This window comes from Diospyros lotus, unplaced genomic scaffold, assembly GCF_014633365.1.
Source record: "Diospyros lotus cultivar Yz01 unplaced genomic scaffold, ASM1463336v1 superscaf1, whole genome shotgun sequence".
Classification (NCBI taxonomy): domain Eukaryota; kingdom Viridiplantae; phylum Streptophyta; class Magnoliopsida; order Ericales; family Ebenaceae; genus Diospyros; species Diospyros lotus.
This window is the reverse complement of record NW_026267104.1, coordinates 1,356,370-1,374,065: the sequence shown is the minus strand read 5'-3', so window position 1 is coordinate 1,374,065 and position 17,696 is coordinate 1,356,370. Positions and strand designations below refer to the sequence as shown.

The window sequence follows — 17,696 nt, the reverse complement described above, 5'->3', positions numbered from 1 at the left end:
TCATGTGTCCCTCTTAAAGAGGTCCACTGGGACTGAGCAAGTCAACCCAGAGTTACCCCTACTACTGAGGGAGAAAGAAGAGCAGAAAGAAGAGCAGAAAGAACTAGAAGCTATCGTGGACAAAATGGTGGTAGGATTCTTGCTTTTGCCTTACTGCTTGTTGGTAGGATTCTTTGTTACATTGTTGTTAGTATTGTATTTCAATTTCTAGCTGTCAATTTGTTAAAATCAAAAGGCCACGTGTGAGGCCTTAGGAAAAGGACAAAAGAATTGGTTGTAACCGCTAGGAGGGGTAGCGATCTGCTGCATCCGCACCCACCCAAGTGAGTATATCAACTCTTCCAATTTTGTGGGAGGGGAATGAACAATCAATTGAACAATTTCTCAATTAACCTCCCTCTACATTGTCTCTTACTCTCTCTTATTTCTTTTTCTCTCTCTCTATATTCTTCCCTTGCTTCGTTCTACCCTTGAATCTCATTGATTCAAGGTAATCATCATTGTCACACTGTGACAACACACTATAGATAAGTGCTAGAAGTTTCATGGGAAACCACAAGTTGAAGGTAAAGAACCAGGCAAGCAGAAGAGGCAAGAGCATGCCTATGTGGCTAACACACAACGGGTGGGTGAAATGGAGCATTAAGAACCGGTGATTACTGAGTTTAACAAGGAAGAAATCTCTAAATTGAAGCAACTGATTGGATCCCTAGAAAATTCTATTGGTTCAAGTACTTGTACCCTAATCTCCTCAGGTATTTCCTCCTTTTCTTATGCATTAAATGCCACAGATATTGCTCTCTCAAATGCTTGGATTATTGACTTAGGTGCCACCGATCATATGACTTGTTCTTTTCACAAATTTGTGTCCTATAGTCCCTGTTCTAGCAACCAAAAAATTTACCATTGCTGATGGTACAACTACCACAATAGCAGGTCAAGGAGATGTTTATATCAATGAACATCTTGCCTTAAAAAATGCCCTACATGTACCTAAACTTTCACTAATCTTGTTTCAATTCAGAAACCTACTTCAGATTCTAATTGTAGTGTGGTTTTTCATTCCTCATATTGTGACATTCAGGAGCAAGACATGAGGAAGATGATTGGGCATGCTAAAAAGAAGGAAGGTCTCTATTTTCTTAAGGAACAAAGTAGTGGACAAGAACCTAAGTTAGCCAAAATATCTCTTATGACATGTGTGATAGAATCCTCTCAATCTCGCAGAGAGAAGATTTGGTTACAACATTTTCGTTTTGGTCATCCTTCTTTTAATGTTCTGAAAATTATGTATCCTTGGATTAAATGAATTAGACTTCCACTGTGACACATGTGAATTTGCAAAACATAGAAGGACCACATTTCCAATGAATGTTAAGAGAAGTCCTTCTCCATTTACACTTATTCACAGTGACATCTGGGGTCCATCTCTTATTCCTAATATCACTGGGGCTCGGTTGTTTGTATCATTTATTGATAATTATACTAGAACCACTTGGATCTATCTTTTAAAGAACAAATCAGATGTCAGTTTGGTAAAACTCAGTTCAATGTTGCTATCAAAAGAGTTAGATCAGACAATGCTAAGGACTACTTTAACTAGTTTCTTACTTCCTACTTCCAGTAAAAGGCATAGTTCATGACTCCTCTTGTGTCAACACCCCACAACAAAATGGGGTGGCCATGAGAAAGAATGGACATCTTCTAAATATCACTAGAGCCCTCTTATTCCAAGGGAATGTTTCAAAACAATATTGGGGGGAGGCTGTCTTGATTGCCACTCATCTTATAAATCGATTGCCATCAAGAAGCCTAAGTTCTAAAAGTCCTGTTCAACTCCTGCCTCATTTCTTTCCACAAGCTTCAATCTCTAGTGGTCTCATACCTAGAGTATTTGGGTGTGTTGCATTTGTTCATCAACACTCTCAACAAATGGGAAAATTGGATCCTAGAGGGCTCTTAGATGTATTTTTGTGGGGTATTCATCTACTCAAAAAGGGTATTAAATGTTTTCATCCTCCAACCAATTTTTTTTTGGGTATCAATGGATGTTACATTTGCTGAACTAACTAAGTATTTTGTTCAGGGGGAGATCTCAGCAAGTGAGGAAGAGGATAGAAATTTATTTTTCCCTGACTTCCCTTCTTTATTGCCTACTCCTATACAACCTTCTGTTTCACCCCTACAATTAACATCTAAATCTCAATCCAAGCATCAAGAACAGACAAAAATGTAAATTCAAGAGGGTGAACCTCGTCCATTTCAAGTTTAATCAAGAAGGAAGAAACCTACTGCTCATTCAACACCTGTTCAAGTATCTGAATTAGCTCCTAAACCTAACATAGAGGAAGCTGAGGTAACTACTTCTACTGCTATCTACCCTAATGAAGTTGAACATGTTTCTGATTTGCTTAATTCAGCTGATATTGACCTACCTATTGCCACTCGCAAAGGGACCAGCACATGTACACAACACCCCATGTACTTATTCATGTCCTATATTTGTCTCTCAGTCACAAAACCTTTCTCACCAACCTTAGCTCAATTCCCATTCCAAAAATAGTATCTGAGGCATTAAGCAATGAGAATTGGAGAGAAAACATGAGGGTAGAGATGCAGGCACTTGAAAGAACAAGATATGGGATCTAGTGACATTGCCTAAAGGAAAGAAACCAATAGGGTGTAGATGGATATTCACTATTAAGTACAACTTAGATGGGTCATTAGAAAGGTAGAGAGTAAGGTTAGTTGCTAAGAGTTATACTTAAACCTATGGTGTAGATTACCTTGAAACTTTTGCTCTCGTTGCAAAAATGAATACCATAAGGATATTACTATCCCTAGCTGCTAATCTCGGTTGGAAATTACAACAATTTGATATCAAAAATGCCTTTCTACATAGAGATTTAGAGGAAGAAATTTATATGGAGGTTCCACTGAGACTGAGTCAAACAAAGGAAAAAGATGTAGTGTGTAAGTTAAACAAATCCCTATATGGGTTGAAGCAATCTCCAAGAGCTTGGTTTGGAAAATTTACCAAAGCCATGCTTAAATGGGGATAACAAACAAAGCCAAAGAGATCACACATTATTTATAAAGCATTCAGCTGTTGGAAAAATCATTGTTTTGTTGATTTATGTGGATGATATCATAATGATAGGAGATGATTTGGAGGGAATGAAAAGCCTAAAGTAGTGTTTGGTAAAGGAATTCGAAATTAAGGAGTTAGGTAGCTGAAATACTTCTTGGGTATTGAAGTAACTCACTCTCAACAAGGTATTTTATATCACAGCATAAATATATCCTAAATCTATTAACAGAGACTGGTATGCTAGGATGTAGGCTAGCTGAGACTCCTATTGAGCCTAACCATAAGCTAGGTAATTGTTCAGATGATGCAGCAACAAATAAAGGTCTCTACTAAAGATTAGTTGGGAGACTCATTTATCTAGCACATACACGGCCAGACATAGCTTATGCTGTGGGAGTGGTTAGCCAATTTATGCACAATCCAAAGGAAATTCACCTAAAAGTTGTACACAGAATTCTGCATTATCTAAAAGGCACACCAAGTAAAGGAATCCTATTCAAAAGAGGACAAGAATTGACCCTAGAAGCTTATACGGATGCTGATTATGTAGGATCAGTGGTTGATAGGAGATTAACATCCAAATATTGTACTTTTCTAAGGGGAAATATTGTGACCTAGAGGAGTAAGAAGTTGAATGTGGTATCAAGATCAAGTGCAGAGACTGAATTCAAGTCTATGGCACTTGGCACTTGGGATTTGTGAATTACTATGGATTAAAATAGTTCTAGAAGATCTAAAGGTCAAATGGAAGGATCCTATAAAGCTATATTGTGATAACAAATCAGCTATTAATATTGCACACAATCCGATGCAGCATGATCATACTAAACATGTGGAAGTTGACATACACTTTATAAAAGAAAAATTGGAAAGTGGTCTAATTTGTACTCAATTTGTGCCTACAGGAAGTTAGTTCGCAGATCTACTTACCAAAGGCCTTCCTGGAACAACCTTTCTAAGGCTAACAAGCAAGCTGAGAATGGATGATATCCATTCTCCAATTTGAGGGGGAGTGTCGGGAAATAAGGAGCATGTTTATAGTTTTATAAGATTCATGATTTGTTTTTTATACAGTTATTTGGTTGTTTTTCTGTTGTATTATCTGTTAATGGGCTGAAGTTATGGCCCTCAAGTTGTGTTTTGTGTTCAGATTGGTAGTTGTGTAGTGGACCCTTAATTTAAGTAAGTGGGGACTGCTTCTCCTAAACTGTATATATATTGAGTTATAGGCTGGAAATAAAGAGAGCTTTTCTTGCCAATTCATAACAGATTACATGAAGCTTTTTGGAAAATTCTCATGGTCTTATTGGATTACATAAAGCTTTATTCCATAAATATTAATTTTTGTGTGTGTGTGTGAGAGAGAGGGAGAGGCCTAGTGGTTTTTTTTTTTTTTTTTTTGGGGGGGGGGGGGTGGGTGTAACCCCTTCTTCTGCTCAAAAAAATATGTGGTGGTTGATTCCTTTTCTTGTGTCTTGGCATCTTTGTCAGCATCCACCCCCACTTAGTGGACTAAGGCTTGTGACGATGATGGGATGGGACTAAGGCAGTATCCAAGGAATGTTTCCAGTTCACTTTATCTATCAATAATCAGTCTAATCAGTCAGATTTTCCTTGTGCTTGAATATATTATTTTTCCAATATCAAGTGTGGTTTGGATGCTTGGGTTGTTGACAAAATTGCAAAGTTTTTCATATTTGCATTGTATTTTTCTTCGAAGTTTAATTTCTGAATTTTTATGTGTTAAATTTGGTTTGCAGGATCATTTTCTTCCCACTTTGGTTTTTTCATGCAGTTGTTGCCCGTGGAAGATTCTCTTTACCTGCGCCATCTGTTCCCCATGGTCGTCATGTAATGCACATTGCGTTTTGAATATGTATCTTGGGATGCTTTTTGTTAGTAACAATAATGTATCAATGTCATGGATGTTAGAATTCTACCTCTTATTCTATTCATGTCATTAAGGTTCCCCTTTTTTTCTTGACAGTGGGCACCATGTCACGTCGTCGTTGCGACACCATTGCTTGTTGCTTTCGAACTGCTCCTTTGTATATACCTCGAGAGTATCTATGGTAGGAAACCAACACACCCCCAGAGATATTTCCATATTTACTTGATGGAGATTTGTTGTTTGTATTTCCTGTGTGCTATTTTGTTTGTTTATTACCTTCACTCTATAGCACTAGTGGCACCTGCATGTGGGGGTGCCTACTCCCAACTGGTTGTCTCTATTTCAACCTCTTTTCAGCTTTTGATTATAAACAAAATATTCTTCAGATTGTTTCAAGTAACCCTTCACCTGAAAAAATAAATAAATAAAAATAACCTTGTTTTGCCTTTGCTCATGCATTATAACTTTCTGTAAAGAGTTTGTGGAACTGTATCTGTTTTATTGACTCAATAGGAGTACAAATATGTGGGTATAGTTTCTATCTATAAGTCGCAAGTTTCATTGCCTCCTTGTGACAATTACTTGAATTACTGTTAAAAAAAAATCCAATTTAAATGTGAAGTAGTTAATGCCAAAGTTTGTAGACCTTATTAATGTGTTTTCTTTTGTACAGTCAATGGTTTTGCAGCTGTGACCTTGAAGATTGTCTTCCTTCCTCTGTTGGCATTTGAAGTAATCATCCTAATTGACAATTTCAGGTTGTTTCTGCTGCATAAATTGCAAATTTTACTCTTTTTACATTTAAACTTCAGTTTAAATGTGTTTGACGTGCTGTTGATATGGATTTCCCCTGCCCTGCCTTCTTTTCCTACTGTTTACGAAGGCATTTAAAGGGGAAAATATTATGTTTTTGGAATCATATCATGCATTGTACTTCTTTTTTCTTGGAAGCAAACACTGCACGGAATTAAATCACAGTATTTAACTGCATTTTCCACTTATCTAGAAAAGAAAATGTATTTTCCGTCTATTTAGTTAAATCTAAGCATGGCTGCAAGCCTGCAACTTGAAGTCCGTGAAGCAGACTCCATTTTAGTTACCAAGATCATGCTTTATTGAATTGCAATGTTTCAGCCCACGGAAAAGATAAATTGCATTGTTAGTGCAAAAAATTATACTTATACTTTAATGGTGTCATTTAACATGTTTGGGAAGGGATGCTGGTTTTGTTTCACCCAGATCCTGTTGCAATAGCTTAAGAGCAAATTAGTTTTTGCTTCTTAACAGCAATAAAACAACAAAAAATAACAACACATCAAGTCTTAATCCCACTAGATAGGGAAGAATGCAAAATGAGCCTTTTCCCTCCAACAGTCATTAGCCTATCCGCACCTGGAAAAAAGAAAAAGGGCAAACTTGTTTTATCAAACTTGCTGAATTAGTTTTCATGCCAGTCATTAAATCTATTATTTGTAATTCCTAATACCAAGGTTTTTCCTTGTACAGAATGTGCAAGGCTCTTTTGCCAGGAGATGATGAAAGCATGAGTGATGAAGCCGTATGGGAGACACTTCCTGTAAGTTTATCAGCATTAGTCGATCTCGCTTAGTAAAGAACTCTTGATGAGACCATACCTGGATTGATGTAGATTGCTGTGAAGTTATCTGTTTCTGTTTAGCCTCTCTTTCTTTTTATCTTCAATTTTATTCTCAAGTTTCTTTTTGTGCATGAGCTTGGGTATGCCCAAAGTTGTAGCATTGCAATCAAATCATATTGAAAGCTATGAAGTGGTGGGGGTGAAATAATGATGTGTTGGTTGCTTTTTGTGTTGTATGCACTGGATAAAAGAATGATGTGCTGGTTGCCTTTTTGTGTTGTATGCACTTGGTTTATCCAAATAGATGAGAAAGCATGATAATTGCTTCTGCCTTTTTTTTTTTTCCGGGTATGGTTTCCTTGGTATAGAGATTATTACTTGATGCTTCCTTGGATGTCACTTTGATGGCCTAGAAGGACAGAGGATGGGACTCTTTGCTTTTAATTTGTCATTTGCCCAGAGAGAGAACTGTATTTTAGTCGATAAAGAGTTACAGCTCATATGGAATAGTGTCAAGGACCACAATCTTTCAGTATATTTGGGTGAATAAATGAATGACAACTTGTATGAGCTACAAAATTTGATTATCCTGAATGTGTTTTAGTATGAAATGTTGTTTCAGTTTTGATGTAGATATGCTAGATATTATGAAGATGAGTGTTACTGAAAGACAACTTGTTCTTTTTAGCACTTCTGGGTGGCAATTTCCATGGTTTTCTTCGTTGCTGCTACATTGTTCACCCTCCTTAAGTTGTGCGGTAATTCTCCATCTTCTTTGATACTCTTCCTCTTACAATGGAATGTGCAAGTATCACAATGCATTTTAGTTGACCTTGTTTCCATCTTTCACTAATTCACATTGAGGCTCTATTTTTCTGTTTCTAAATGGCATGAAATAAATGCATCTTTCCTTGGTTTGGCTTTTGTCTTCTTTTCTTGCTAACAAAAGCTTTTTTGCAGTTAAATGAAAATGGCGAAGGAAATGTTAGGGAATGAATCAAGTGATAAAAAAAACTTGGAACAAAATTGCACACACAAAAGACAAAATTTACGTGGTTCGGCAAAGAATGCCTACATCCACAGCCACACTAGGTGTTTCTCAGTATTTGAGAAGGTTACAATTACAAGAATTATGTGCACATATTTATAGACGAAAATTAGGGCAAATAGAACTCAAAATTTGAATAGGATTTCTAATCTGTTTAGGTTTCAAAAACAATTTCCTGTTTAGGGTCTGGGGGCTCTACCCCTGAGCCGCCGCAAAGGGTGCTGCCCCCTTGACCTGCCCCCCCCCCCCCCCCTACCCCCATGCTAGCTCGGTGTAGGTATCATAAATCAAATCAGGCTCCACATTTCCAACAGGAAAGCCTAACCTGGAATTGTTTTTCTGATTTGATGAACATTTTGTAAAGTGCTGGTTGAGCCTGAATGTGGAATTGACTGGTAGAGCTCTTAAGATAAAGTTCAAAGACTTATTTAGACCCCTGTGTTGTTTCATTGATTGTGTATCCTTTTCATCATAGACACATTTTCAAACATTTGATGACCACTTGTAAACTTGCAAACTTCTGCCAATCACAACATAATATATTCTGCTTTCATAATGTCAACCATTCCATTTATATTTGCATATATGCTTTATAAAAACTGGTGTTAAACTACTGATGGCATGGTTTTATTTTCTTTTACAAATCTTGCAGGTGATGTGAATGCATTGGGATGGTGGGACTTATTTATAAATTTTGGGTACCGTTTCTGTGCTACTATTTTATTTCCACATATGGGTTTTGTATAATGCATTATCCCTGATATCTGATGATTTATAGGCTTTCTTTTCCCATCTTTTTTGCAGTATTGCAGAGTGTTTTGCATTTCTTGTTTGCACAAAGTGGTCTAATCCAGTTATACATAGAAATTCTCATACACGAGAAGCAAGCTCATCTTCTACAGCTATAAGATATCTTGATTGGGACAGTGGTCTGGTGGTTTCTTCCGAACATCAGGGCCAGGATAGAATGTGTGGCCTACAGGATATTGGGGGTCATATCATGAAAGTTCCAATAATTAGTTTCCAGGTCCTCCTTTGTATGCACTTAGAGGTATGATGCTTTTATGTATCCAATATGACTTGGCTGGACCTAGAATCTCCCATCTTGGAATTTGTATTAAGAAATTTGTCAGTGCTCTTATATTTCAGGGTACACCTGCTGCTGCCAAAAATATCCCGCTTCTAGCCCTCTTCTCTCCCCTTTTTCTATTGCAAGGTGCTGGTGTCCTGTTTTCTGCATCTGGATTGGTGGACAAAATAATTCTTCTATTACGCAGTGGACCTAGCACGGGAAGATATTTCACCGTGTCCTCAAAGGCACGTGAATTCTTTGGGTACATGCACCACGGCTCCAGGTAATGTAGAAAACATGCATCAGAAAAAAAAAAAGAAAAGGAATATGCAGGTTGTCCACTTGCTGTTCCAATCTACATATTGGGTGCATGTTGGTATGAATCTCACTGTTCTTTGACTATCTATAAGCAGGCTTCTTGGTTGGTGGTCAATTGATGAAGGGAGCCGAGAAGAACAGGCTCGTCTTTTTCAAGATGGAACCTCTAGGTAAGTATTTTTATTTTTATTCAAAAATAATGAAAGGGCATGGATTACACAGCTTTTCCATGTGTATTCATGATTTTATAGAATATACTCTCTATAAACCTAAAAATAGGAAAAATATCAATATAATTGTTATATTCATTGTCACTCTTACAGTTCTTTATTGTTGTTTTCCTTTTCTTCTCTGTACTTATTTCATACAATAGAGCCTTTAGCCATACTCAACAGGAAAAAAAACTAATACATGAGAATATTAGCATGCTTCCCTTTTTCATGGCAATAGTTTTATCCATGCCTAGATCTCTTCAAGTTCACATACAAAATGCACTAACATTTGAAGGTGACAAATACTTTATGCTGGAACCCCCATAATGCACACACACGTACGTGGCCCCCCCGGGGGGGGTGGGGGTGTAGATATGTGTAATTCAAATTTTAAAATTTTGATTTCTAATTGCAAAAAATTAGTTGTACTTTTAATGAAAATCATTTATACATTTTTTTTATAATTAAGTATTAATATAACATGGAGTTATTAGTTTCACTATCTGCTGCATTATGTCTAAAGCTTAAAAATGTGAAAAACAATGGTTGCCTAAGTGATATTATTTGCTAATACCGTATATTTGTTTCTCATGCATGCAGCTATAACACCTTTTGTGGTTATCCTCCCGAAATAGTGAAGAAAATGCCCAAGAAGGATCTTGCAGAGGAGGTGAAGATATATCACACACTTCCCTTTACAATTCTTTGGTTCTTGGTTTCAATGTAGTGATTATATTAGCTTTCTATAGGTTTGGTTTGTTCTTCCCTGTTTTAACTAAATTCTTGCATCTCAGGTATGGAGACTTCAAGCAGCTCTTGGTGAGCAAACAGAAATCACAAAATTCAGTCAGCAGGAGTATGAAAGACTTCAAAACGTAATATCCTTAGTTTTATGTCTTTAATATTTTTCTCAATAGGATTTCTCGATCTTTCTAAAGGGTTCATATTACTAGTGAGTCTAATTAATTTTTCTTTTGGTTATGATTATTTGAGCACATTTTTAGAGGGTGAATGAAACGTAAGAGGTAATTAAACTAGGAAGTTAACAAATTGGAGAGGTTGGGGATCCGCTCATTCTTATAACTAAAGATGCAAAATATGTGGCTTTATTTTCTTTCTATCCTATTTTTCTGTTTTCTTAGGTGACATTATACTTGTCTCTCTATGAGAACTTAAAGCACAAGTCATGCAACATCTAGAGCCGGTCTTGGGTTTTCAGAGGCCCGGGGCAAATTTTTTCAAGTGTGCCCTTTTATACAAATTAAATAAAAAAAATAAAAAATATCAATTAATTAATTTTATTAAAATTATAAGAATTTGCAAAAGATAAGAAAAAATAATTTGGGACCTCATTAAAACCTTATTTGGGAAAAATCCAATGGGACAAAACCCCAAATGAAGGAAAAAGAGTACCTTGCATTGTAAATATTGCATTAAAAAACGAAAATAACATATTTGAGTCTACATATTTTCTCTTGAATCTCCGCAAGCATTTCTTGATTTGATCAATCTTCCTTTCATCTAGGGTTGTCAAAAAATATCCAAAAACCGGTGAATTGGATCAAACCGGACCGAACCATGCCTTTTGGATTGGTTCTATGGTTCAATGGTTAGGTTTTGATTCTAAAAAATTAAGAACCAATATATTTAGTTTGGTTATCGGTTTTTTTTTTTCAAACCATGGTTCGAACTGAACCGGAACCGATATTATAATTATATATATATTTTAATTTTTTGAGTATATATATATACATATGCATAAATAGTATCACTTCTTAGGAAACTAGCGAGATTCATGAACTTTTTTATTTCTAATCTTTTATGCGCTATTGCTATACTAAATAGTCGATGTAATCTCATTTGATGAGATAGTCTATGAATTATTTTGTTCTACTTTTATTTCAAGACTTGAAGCATTAATGAAATTATGGGTTTATTTTAATTAACAAATTTGTTTGTAATTTCATATTTTGCGAAAATGTTTAGAAGTTAAATGTTAATTGGATAGAACCGAAATCGAACTGAAATCGGTTCGGTGTGATGGATTGGTCATGGTTTGGTTTTATATATGTAATGGTTCGGTTACTAGATTCTTATAGAAGCGGACCAATCCGAACCATTGACACCCCTATTTTTATCCTCCACAATTAATCGAAGTAAAAACAATCATCACATGTACCAACAAAATAAAAATACCAATGAAATCTTCTTTTGACAGGGTACAAGTGGCAACTTCTTTTGTTAATTTTTTTTTTAATTTTTTATACACATATATACATAAGTTTAAAAAAAAAAAATTATGCCCCCCTCACTTGTGGGCCCTGGGCTGTGGCCCTGGTAGCCCTGGCTCAGGGTCTGCTTTGGCAACATCTTTGGGTCTGAAGATGATATATGAATGTTTAGCTGAATTTCTTGTACTTGGTTTTTCCTCGAAGGTATCCCAAATAGCTCAATAATCAGTGTTTCCTTGAAAATGCTGTTAACCTTTATAAGCTTTCTCTTTCACCATTAAGTTTTATTATGAGCAATGGTGGTGGTGTTTTTAATGAAGTTTTGGAGATTCTTTCATTCTAAGTTCCTGTCATGTACCTAGGGTTTTGATAGGGAATTGAGAGAAATTAGAGGGGGAACTAGATGGATAGGGAAGGAAATTGCAGCAAGAAATGGGGAGGATTACAAAGAATAAGGAGAGGGAAATTAGAACAAAGAAGGGAAGAAATTAGAGGGAGAGAGCAGAGAGAAATGAGAGTGAGATTGGGAGAGAATTCTACAGAGAGAAATCAGATTTTCATTTATCAAAACATAAAAAATTCCATCCGTTTACAGTAGTCTTATATAAGCATATCTGACTCCTAACAACATACACAACTCACTCATGTGTTCCTAATCAATTGCTAAAATATCTCCTAACAACTATTATTAGCCTATTACCATATTGCCCATTTATTATTCTTTGGGTCATCACAATTCCCCCCTTCTTGAGAGAGTTCTTGTCCCCAAGAACTTGCAGCATGTAGTCTTGGCTTGTCATCCAATGCCCGCTTTGTCAATATGTTTCATTCCTCTTTCCTTCTTGCTCCTTCTAAGCCTCTTTTTTCTTAGTTCTTAGGTTCTCATAAACAAACTGGAACAAAAATGATGATTATTGTAGTCAAGATTGCATCTATCTCCAAGAAGTAACATACCATTTCCCTTGGGTTTGCAATAGCTACCAAATTAAGATTGTTGGTACCCATAACCTAGGGATCCAATATGATGCCAAAACCTATCAATATGTCCACATCAAGCACCTTTAATGAATTTAGCCACTCCTTGCTGTAGGTGACAGTTGAAACCTACAACCCTACAGCCTTCAAACGATGATCATTTAAAACTCACACATCCGATCAGATACCACATATGTTCCCCTCTTCTCATCATCTTCGATGTTGACTGTTTTAAACCCAGAGGATTGACTAACTAGTTCTCCAGCCATCTGTTCATCTGTCAATGCAATAGACAAGTATTCAAATTTGCTAATTGGAGGAAGAACCAACACAACAACAAGAATTTTGTTCCCTTTGGCAAAACCCATGACTTCTTCAGCTACCTCCCCTAACTTTTCCCTAGCTACAACTGGCTTCCAAAATTTCTCGCCACTTTGAATTTGTTGTTGGTGGAGAGAACTACTTTCAAGGTCATAACTCGTAGAAGATTTTCCTTGACTGAAAGAGAAATCAACATCTCTCTTTTCGACAAGCGTGTCCCGTTCCCCCTAAAATCTCTACTTTAGTTACCTTTGTTACCACCGGCATTGACAACGGGTTCACACCTTTTGCAATCTGGGTTGCCCCTTCTAAAATGGAAGCAACACCCATCATATTGTTCAGTGCTAAAGCCTTTTATGTTGGTGGTAAGATATCCTCCAGCTAGTGTTATCTCCACCTTCTCGCTGCCCATTTTAACCCAAGCCAAAGAATCCTTAGCTTTCGGTAGGTCCAAAATTGAAGGAAGGATTCCAGCTCTAATATATGTGTAGATTGATGGTCCTTCAGTCAAATTTTCTTAATCCAATGTTATTTCATTTCCCACAAATTTCTGATCCAGAATACCACCAAATCATTCAGTCCATGCACTAGCCAACGGGGGTAATGAGTTGGCATCTTTCTTGTCAATTTTGCCTAAGCTGGTATACTTATTCCACTTTGCCTTGGAGGTAAGTAGTGAATTGGTTTCCCACCATCTCGACTTCTCCTTCAGCTGCTCCATTTTAAGGAATTCCCATGGGTTAAAACTTTTGCGATAATTATCAAAGAATTTAGCAAGAATGCTGTAGTGATACTTCTTAGTCAATATAATCACAAACTCTTGTAGCTGCTCGTGTAACATACGATCGAATTCCTTGCACGCTCCATGTATCCCATTGCTTGTTTCCTTGTGAACTTGGCTAGACTCATTATCCAACTTTCCCCATGATTCTTCTGGCTAAACTGCTTATGTGAACTTGGCTAGACTCATTATCCAACTTTCCCCATGCCTGATTCTTCTGGCTAGACTGCTTATGATTCTTGTTGTTTCAAATTGAAAATGCAGCCTTCTTCTGCTGCTATTGAGGCTCCGACTATCTCATGTTTGCGTTGCTTCCCAAGGCTTCACGAGCAGGACATCCCACTAAAAATGGAGCATTCTTTCGTTGCAATTGAGACTCCAATGGTCTTATACATGCACTATTCGCTGTGATAGAAATCTCACGAGCAGAACAGGCCAAAGGCCAATAAATCGGAGCTTTGTACATCCTAAATCCCACACTTCCCAGCCGATCAGTGTGGGTTGCTTGTTGGAACTTCCAATTTTGTTGAATTCACCAATCTCTAGAATTGCCGAAATCGCCTAAATTCACAACCAAGAATCACCCATCCAAATTCGCCTTCAAAACTCCATTCCCAACTGCTACGAGCTTTGCTAGAATTAGATACTGAAATTGTCGAACTTCTTAACCGAGACCCAAACCTATTTCGCCACCTTCAAAGCCACCAAGACTTGGTCGGAGAACTCGCCTGACCTACTTCACCTCCAAATGACAAACAAGAATTGCTAGACTTTCACCAAACTGGCTTTGATCACCCTCGAGACCGATCGGCCAGTGCAATTGTTGGGTTGCTCACCCAGACCTCTTTCCACTTCACGTCGTCCTTTCTCGTCGAAATTGACACCTTTATCTCACTCAATCCAAATCGATTAGCTAAACCCCTGCATTGTCTGCTATCTACTTGCGAGGAATCGTCTGACAACAATTATCATCGATAAGAGGAATTGGAAGCCTAGAATCACTCGTCCACCTCTTGCCACCCAATTGGTCTTGCAATTTTGGAATTTTGCCCCCACAGAGATTAACAACAATTCTTCTCAACCTAATCACCCTCCAAGGCTCTAAGTCGGCCAATTGTCCGCCTATGACCTCAATTGCCATTGATCAATAATCACTTAAGAATCTGGACTAGCCTCAATTGGAATTCAACGGTCGAGGATCACCGGCCCTGCCTCACCTTCGCATGCCTTCACAATCTAGATCTTATGCACTGATAGAAAACTTCTAGATCCTTAGTCGAAAATCATCGGAATCACTTATTGGAATTAATTGGATCCACAACCAAGGACCGTTGGCTTTGATACCAATTATCATGTATCTAGGATTTTGATAGGGAATTGAGAGAAATCAAATGGGGAATTAGACAGATAGGGAAGGAAATTGTAGCAAGAAATGGAGAGAATTATAGAGAACAACAAGGAGAGGGAAATCAGAATAGAGAAGGGAAGAAATTAGAAGAAGAGAGCAAAGAGAAACGAGAGTGAGATTGGGAGATAATTCTAGAGAGAGATCATATTTTCTTTTATCAGAACATAAAAAATTCCATCCATTTACTATAGCCTTATATAGGCATATCTGACTCCTAATAGCATACACAACTCACCTATATGCTCATAATCAATTACTAAAATATCTCCTAACAATTATTATTATCCTATTACCGTATTATCCCTTTATTGTTCCTTGGGTCATGACAATTCTCATATGTAGAATCTCTTACCAACATGGGCGGGAAAATTTTAAAAATGTCAATATTATGATGCTCATTGTGTTTTGATCCATAAGAAAATTTTCTTTTTTCCTTTCTTATAAAAAGTACAAAAAAAAGAAAATGTTTCATGTTTGAAGAAAAAAATGAGAAGGTATAATATAGTGGATATATAAATGAGGATGAGTTCATGGTTGAGCCACGTAATTTTTATTTCAAGTACCATCTTTCATTTTCAGTGTCATGTAAATTGTTTGACTGTTAGTTGAATCTTGTTTTCATTTTTTCGTTTTGAGAGAAGACCTTTTAAATCTTGTTACAGTAGGGGTCTTCTTCCACATTGGTACCCATTTGGCATTTCTTTTTCATTATTCTCACCGTCAGTATTCCCTTCATCTCTAATATATTATCAAATTTTGTGTGATGGGAATCTAGCGCACATTTAGAGGCTATGGTTTTGTTTTAACCCCAGTTACTACAAAATTCTTTTTCCTGTTTTTTTATTGGGGGGGGGGGGGCTGTTGTTGAGGAAGTTGCACTGAATGGAGAAAGAACTCCAATAAAATTATGCACTAAACTTTTAGGAAAGATTTCCAAAATGTACTCCCCCCCCCCCCCCCCCCCCCCCCCCCCCCAAAAAAAAAAAAAAAAAAAAAGTGTCTGGGCCATGGAGTTTGGTCTAATAACGTAAGTGGTTGGACTGTGCAAGTTTCGTGTTATTAGCTAGGGTTCTGAATATATAAGCTAGTAGGCCATTTAAAACTCCTCAGAGATCTTGAGAAAACTTACTATAATTGTGCTTCTTATAATTTCTACTAATTTTTTGTGCTCGAGTGAGAAAAGTGGGCCTTAACTAGTTATTTGCTGGAGAAGCATCAAATGACTTTTTGTGACAAAGGAAAGAAAAAATTCATAAGTTCTTTGTCCACTTTTCTTCCTACTAGCATTATACATGTTCAACTTTGATGTCATCATGTGCTTCAAGACTTCCATAGATTTCCGTGGCAATGGATCTCCAATGGGACATTATACCATTCCTGCATATGGTTGTGGACTTAATGCATGCCCCTTTCTACCTTTGCTTTTGACTTGACCATCACCCGAAGCTAGTAGATGTGGGCATTGAGGCTTTTTCACCTTTTTCCAGATGAATGGATGTCAGGATCCTACGGGAACATGGGGTAAAATTGTATTTTACTTCCTATGGTTGTAACTAGATTCGGATGGAGGATGTAACGACAGATTGTTAAGCTTTTAACCTCCAAGGATTGGTGGGGAAGGGCTGTACAAGAGCTCCCTATTCAATAATGGAATGTTATGAAGGAATTTCAACTTCTCTCACTGCTCTCTCTCTCTCTCTCTTTCCTAACCCTAATTTTCTCGCCAGAGGAGAAATTCCCTGTCAGGAACCGAGGTCCTGACAATGGATAGGTCTAGCCTATTTTGAAAAAAACACACAAGGGTTGAGGAACCTAGCTGTAACAGCAAGACATAGAGAAGCCCTTTAAATTCCTCTTGACCAGAACCAGAGCTAGCTATTTTATTTTCAAGCCTCATCCAGAATATATCCTATACATTGAATTAAACAGTTCAGTGTCTCCAAGGTTTCCTTCTACATGAAATAGTTTTTGTTATATGTTGAAATCTACATTAACAAAATATCTTGTGGACTGGTCAGGAAAAAGTACTATGCAGGGTTTGCTTTGAAAGAGAGATCAGTGTAGTCCTGCTTCCATGTAGGCATCGGATCCTTTGCAGGTATGTTCTTCTGTGAGAGCCTACGGGATGCTTTACTGCTAGTACAATCTAAACCAATTTTGATTGCTTTTTATCCTCTTTTTTCTTGTCTGCCTTTTTATCATTATGCAATAGCCTACCACTTTCTCATCTAATTTGGTGCAGTAACTGCTGTGAGAAGTGCAAGAAATGCCCTATTTGCCGCGTCTGTATCGAGGAACGGTTACCTGTATATGATGTATAGCACTAACATACCATGTTCAGAGAGAGAGAGGCTGCTGGTGACAGTTTTAACAACAGGGAACATCAGTTTGATTGAACTACCCATAGAAACATGAACACTAGGAAACCTAGTGCAGATTTTGTGATCAAATATGCTCACTTAGCTTCTTTCTGTTGTAAATATCCTTGTTTCTGGGTAGAGAACTGTGAATCTCACTTATAAATCTGCCCTGACACAAACCTTTAACATTAGTGCATGCGGTATGTTTGGTGTATAGAATTACAGAAATTGGGTACTTAGGAGTGATAAAAAAGTCTGCTCTGAATGTATGCTTTTGTCTGTGAGAGAAATTTTTTGAGCTCCTTGCTGCCATCAATATATTATCGGTTTTGAGTGGTTCTTGACAGCCATTTTGCTTACGTTTCCAACTGATAAGAGGTCACGTCTGGAT

General features: G+C 37.2%; 1 protein-coding gene across 1 annotated transcript in view; it reads left to right on the top strand.

Moving 5' to 3' along the window:
- The window catches only part of LOC127792873 (uncharacterized), a 25,629-nt gene extending 8,059 nt beyond the window's left edge, over positions 1-17,570 (top strand). The window contains exons 2-14 of the mRNA XM_052323494.1: positions 4,852-4,942; positions 5,079-5,163; positions 5,656-5,740; positions 6,489-6,558; positions 7,268-7,337; positions 8,280-8,325; positions 8,432-8,678; positions 8,777-8,982; positions 9,113-9,187; positions 9,830-9,899; positions 10,024-10,104; positions 16,964-17,043; positions 17,188-17,570. Of these exons, the coding sequence (XP_052179454.1) occupies positions 4,852-4,942; positions 5,079-5,163; positions 5,656-5,740; positions 6,489-6,558; positions 7,268-7,337; positions 8,280-8,325; positions 8,432-8,678; positions 8,777-8,982; positions 9,113-9,187; positions 9,830-9,899; positions 10,024-10,104; positions 16,964-17,043; positions 17,188-17,266 (1,285 nt within the window). The 3' untranslated portion in view covers positions 17,267-17,570. The remainder of the gene's footprint in view (positions 1-4,851; positions 4,943-5,078; positions 5,164-5,655; positions 5,741-6,488; positions 6,559-7,267; positions 7,338-8,279; positions 8,326-8,431; positions 8,679-8,776; positions 8,983-9,112; positions 9,188-9,829; positions 9,900-10,023; positions 10,105-16,963; positions 17,044-17,187) is intronic.
- The last annotated feature ends 126 nt before the right edge of the window (positions 17,571-17,696 follow it).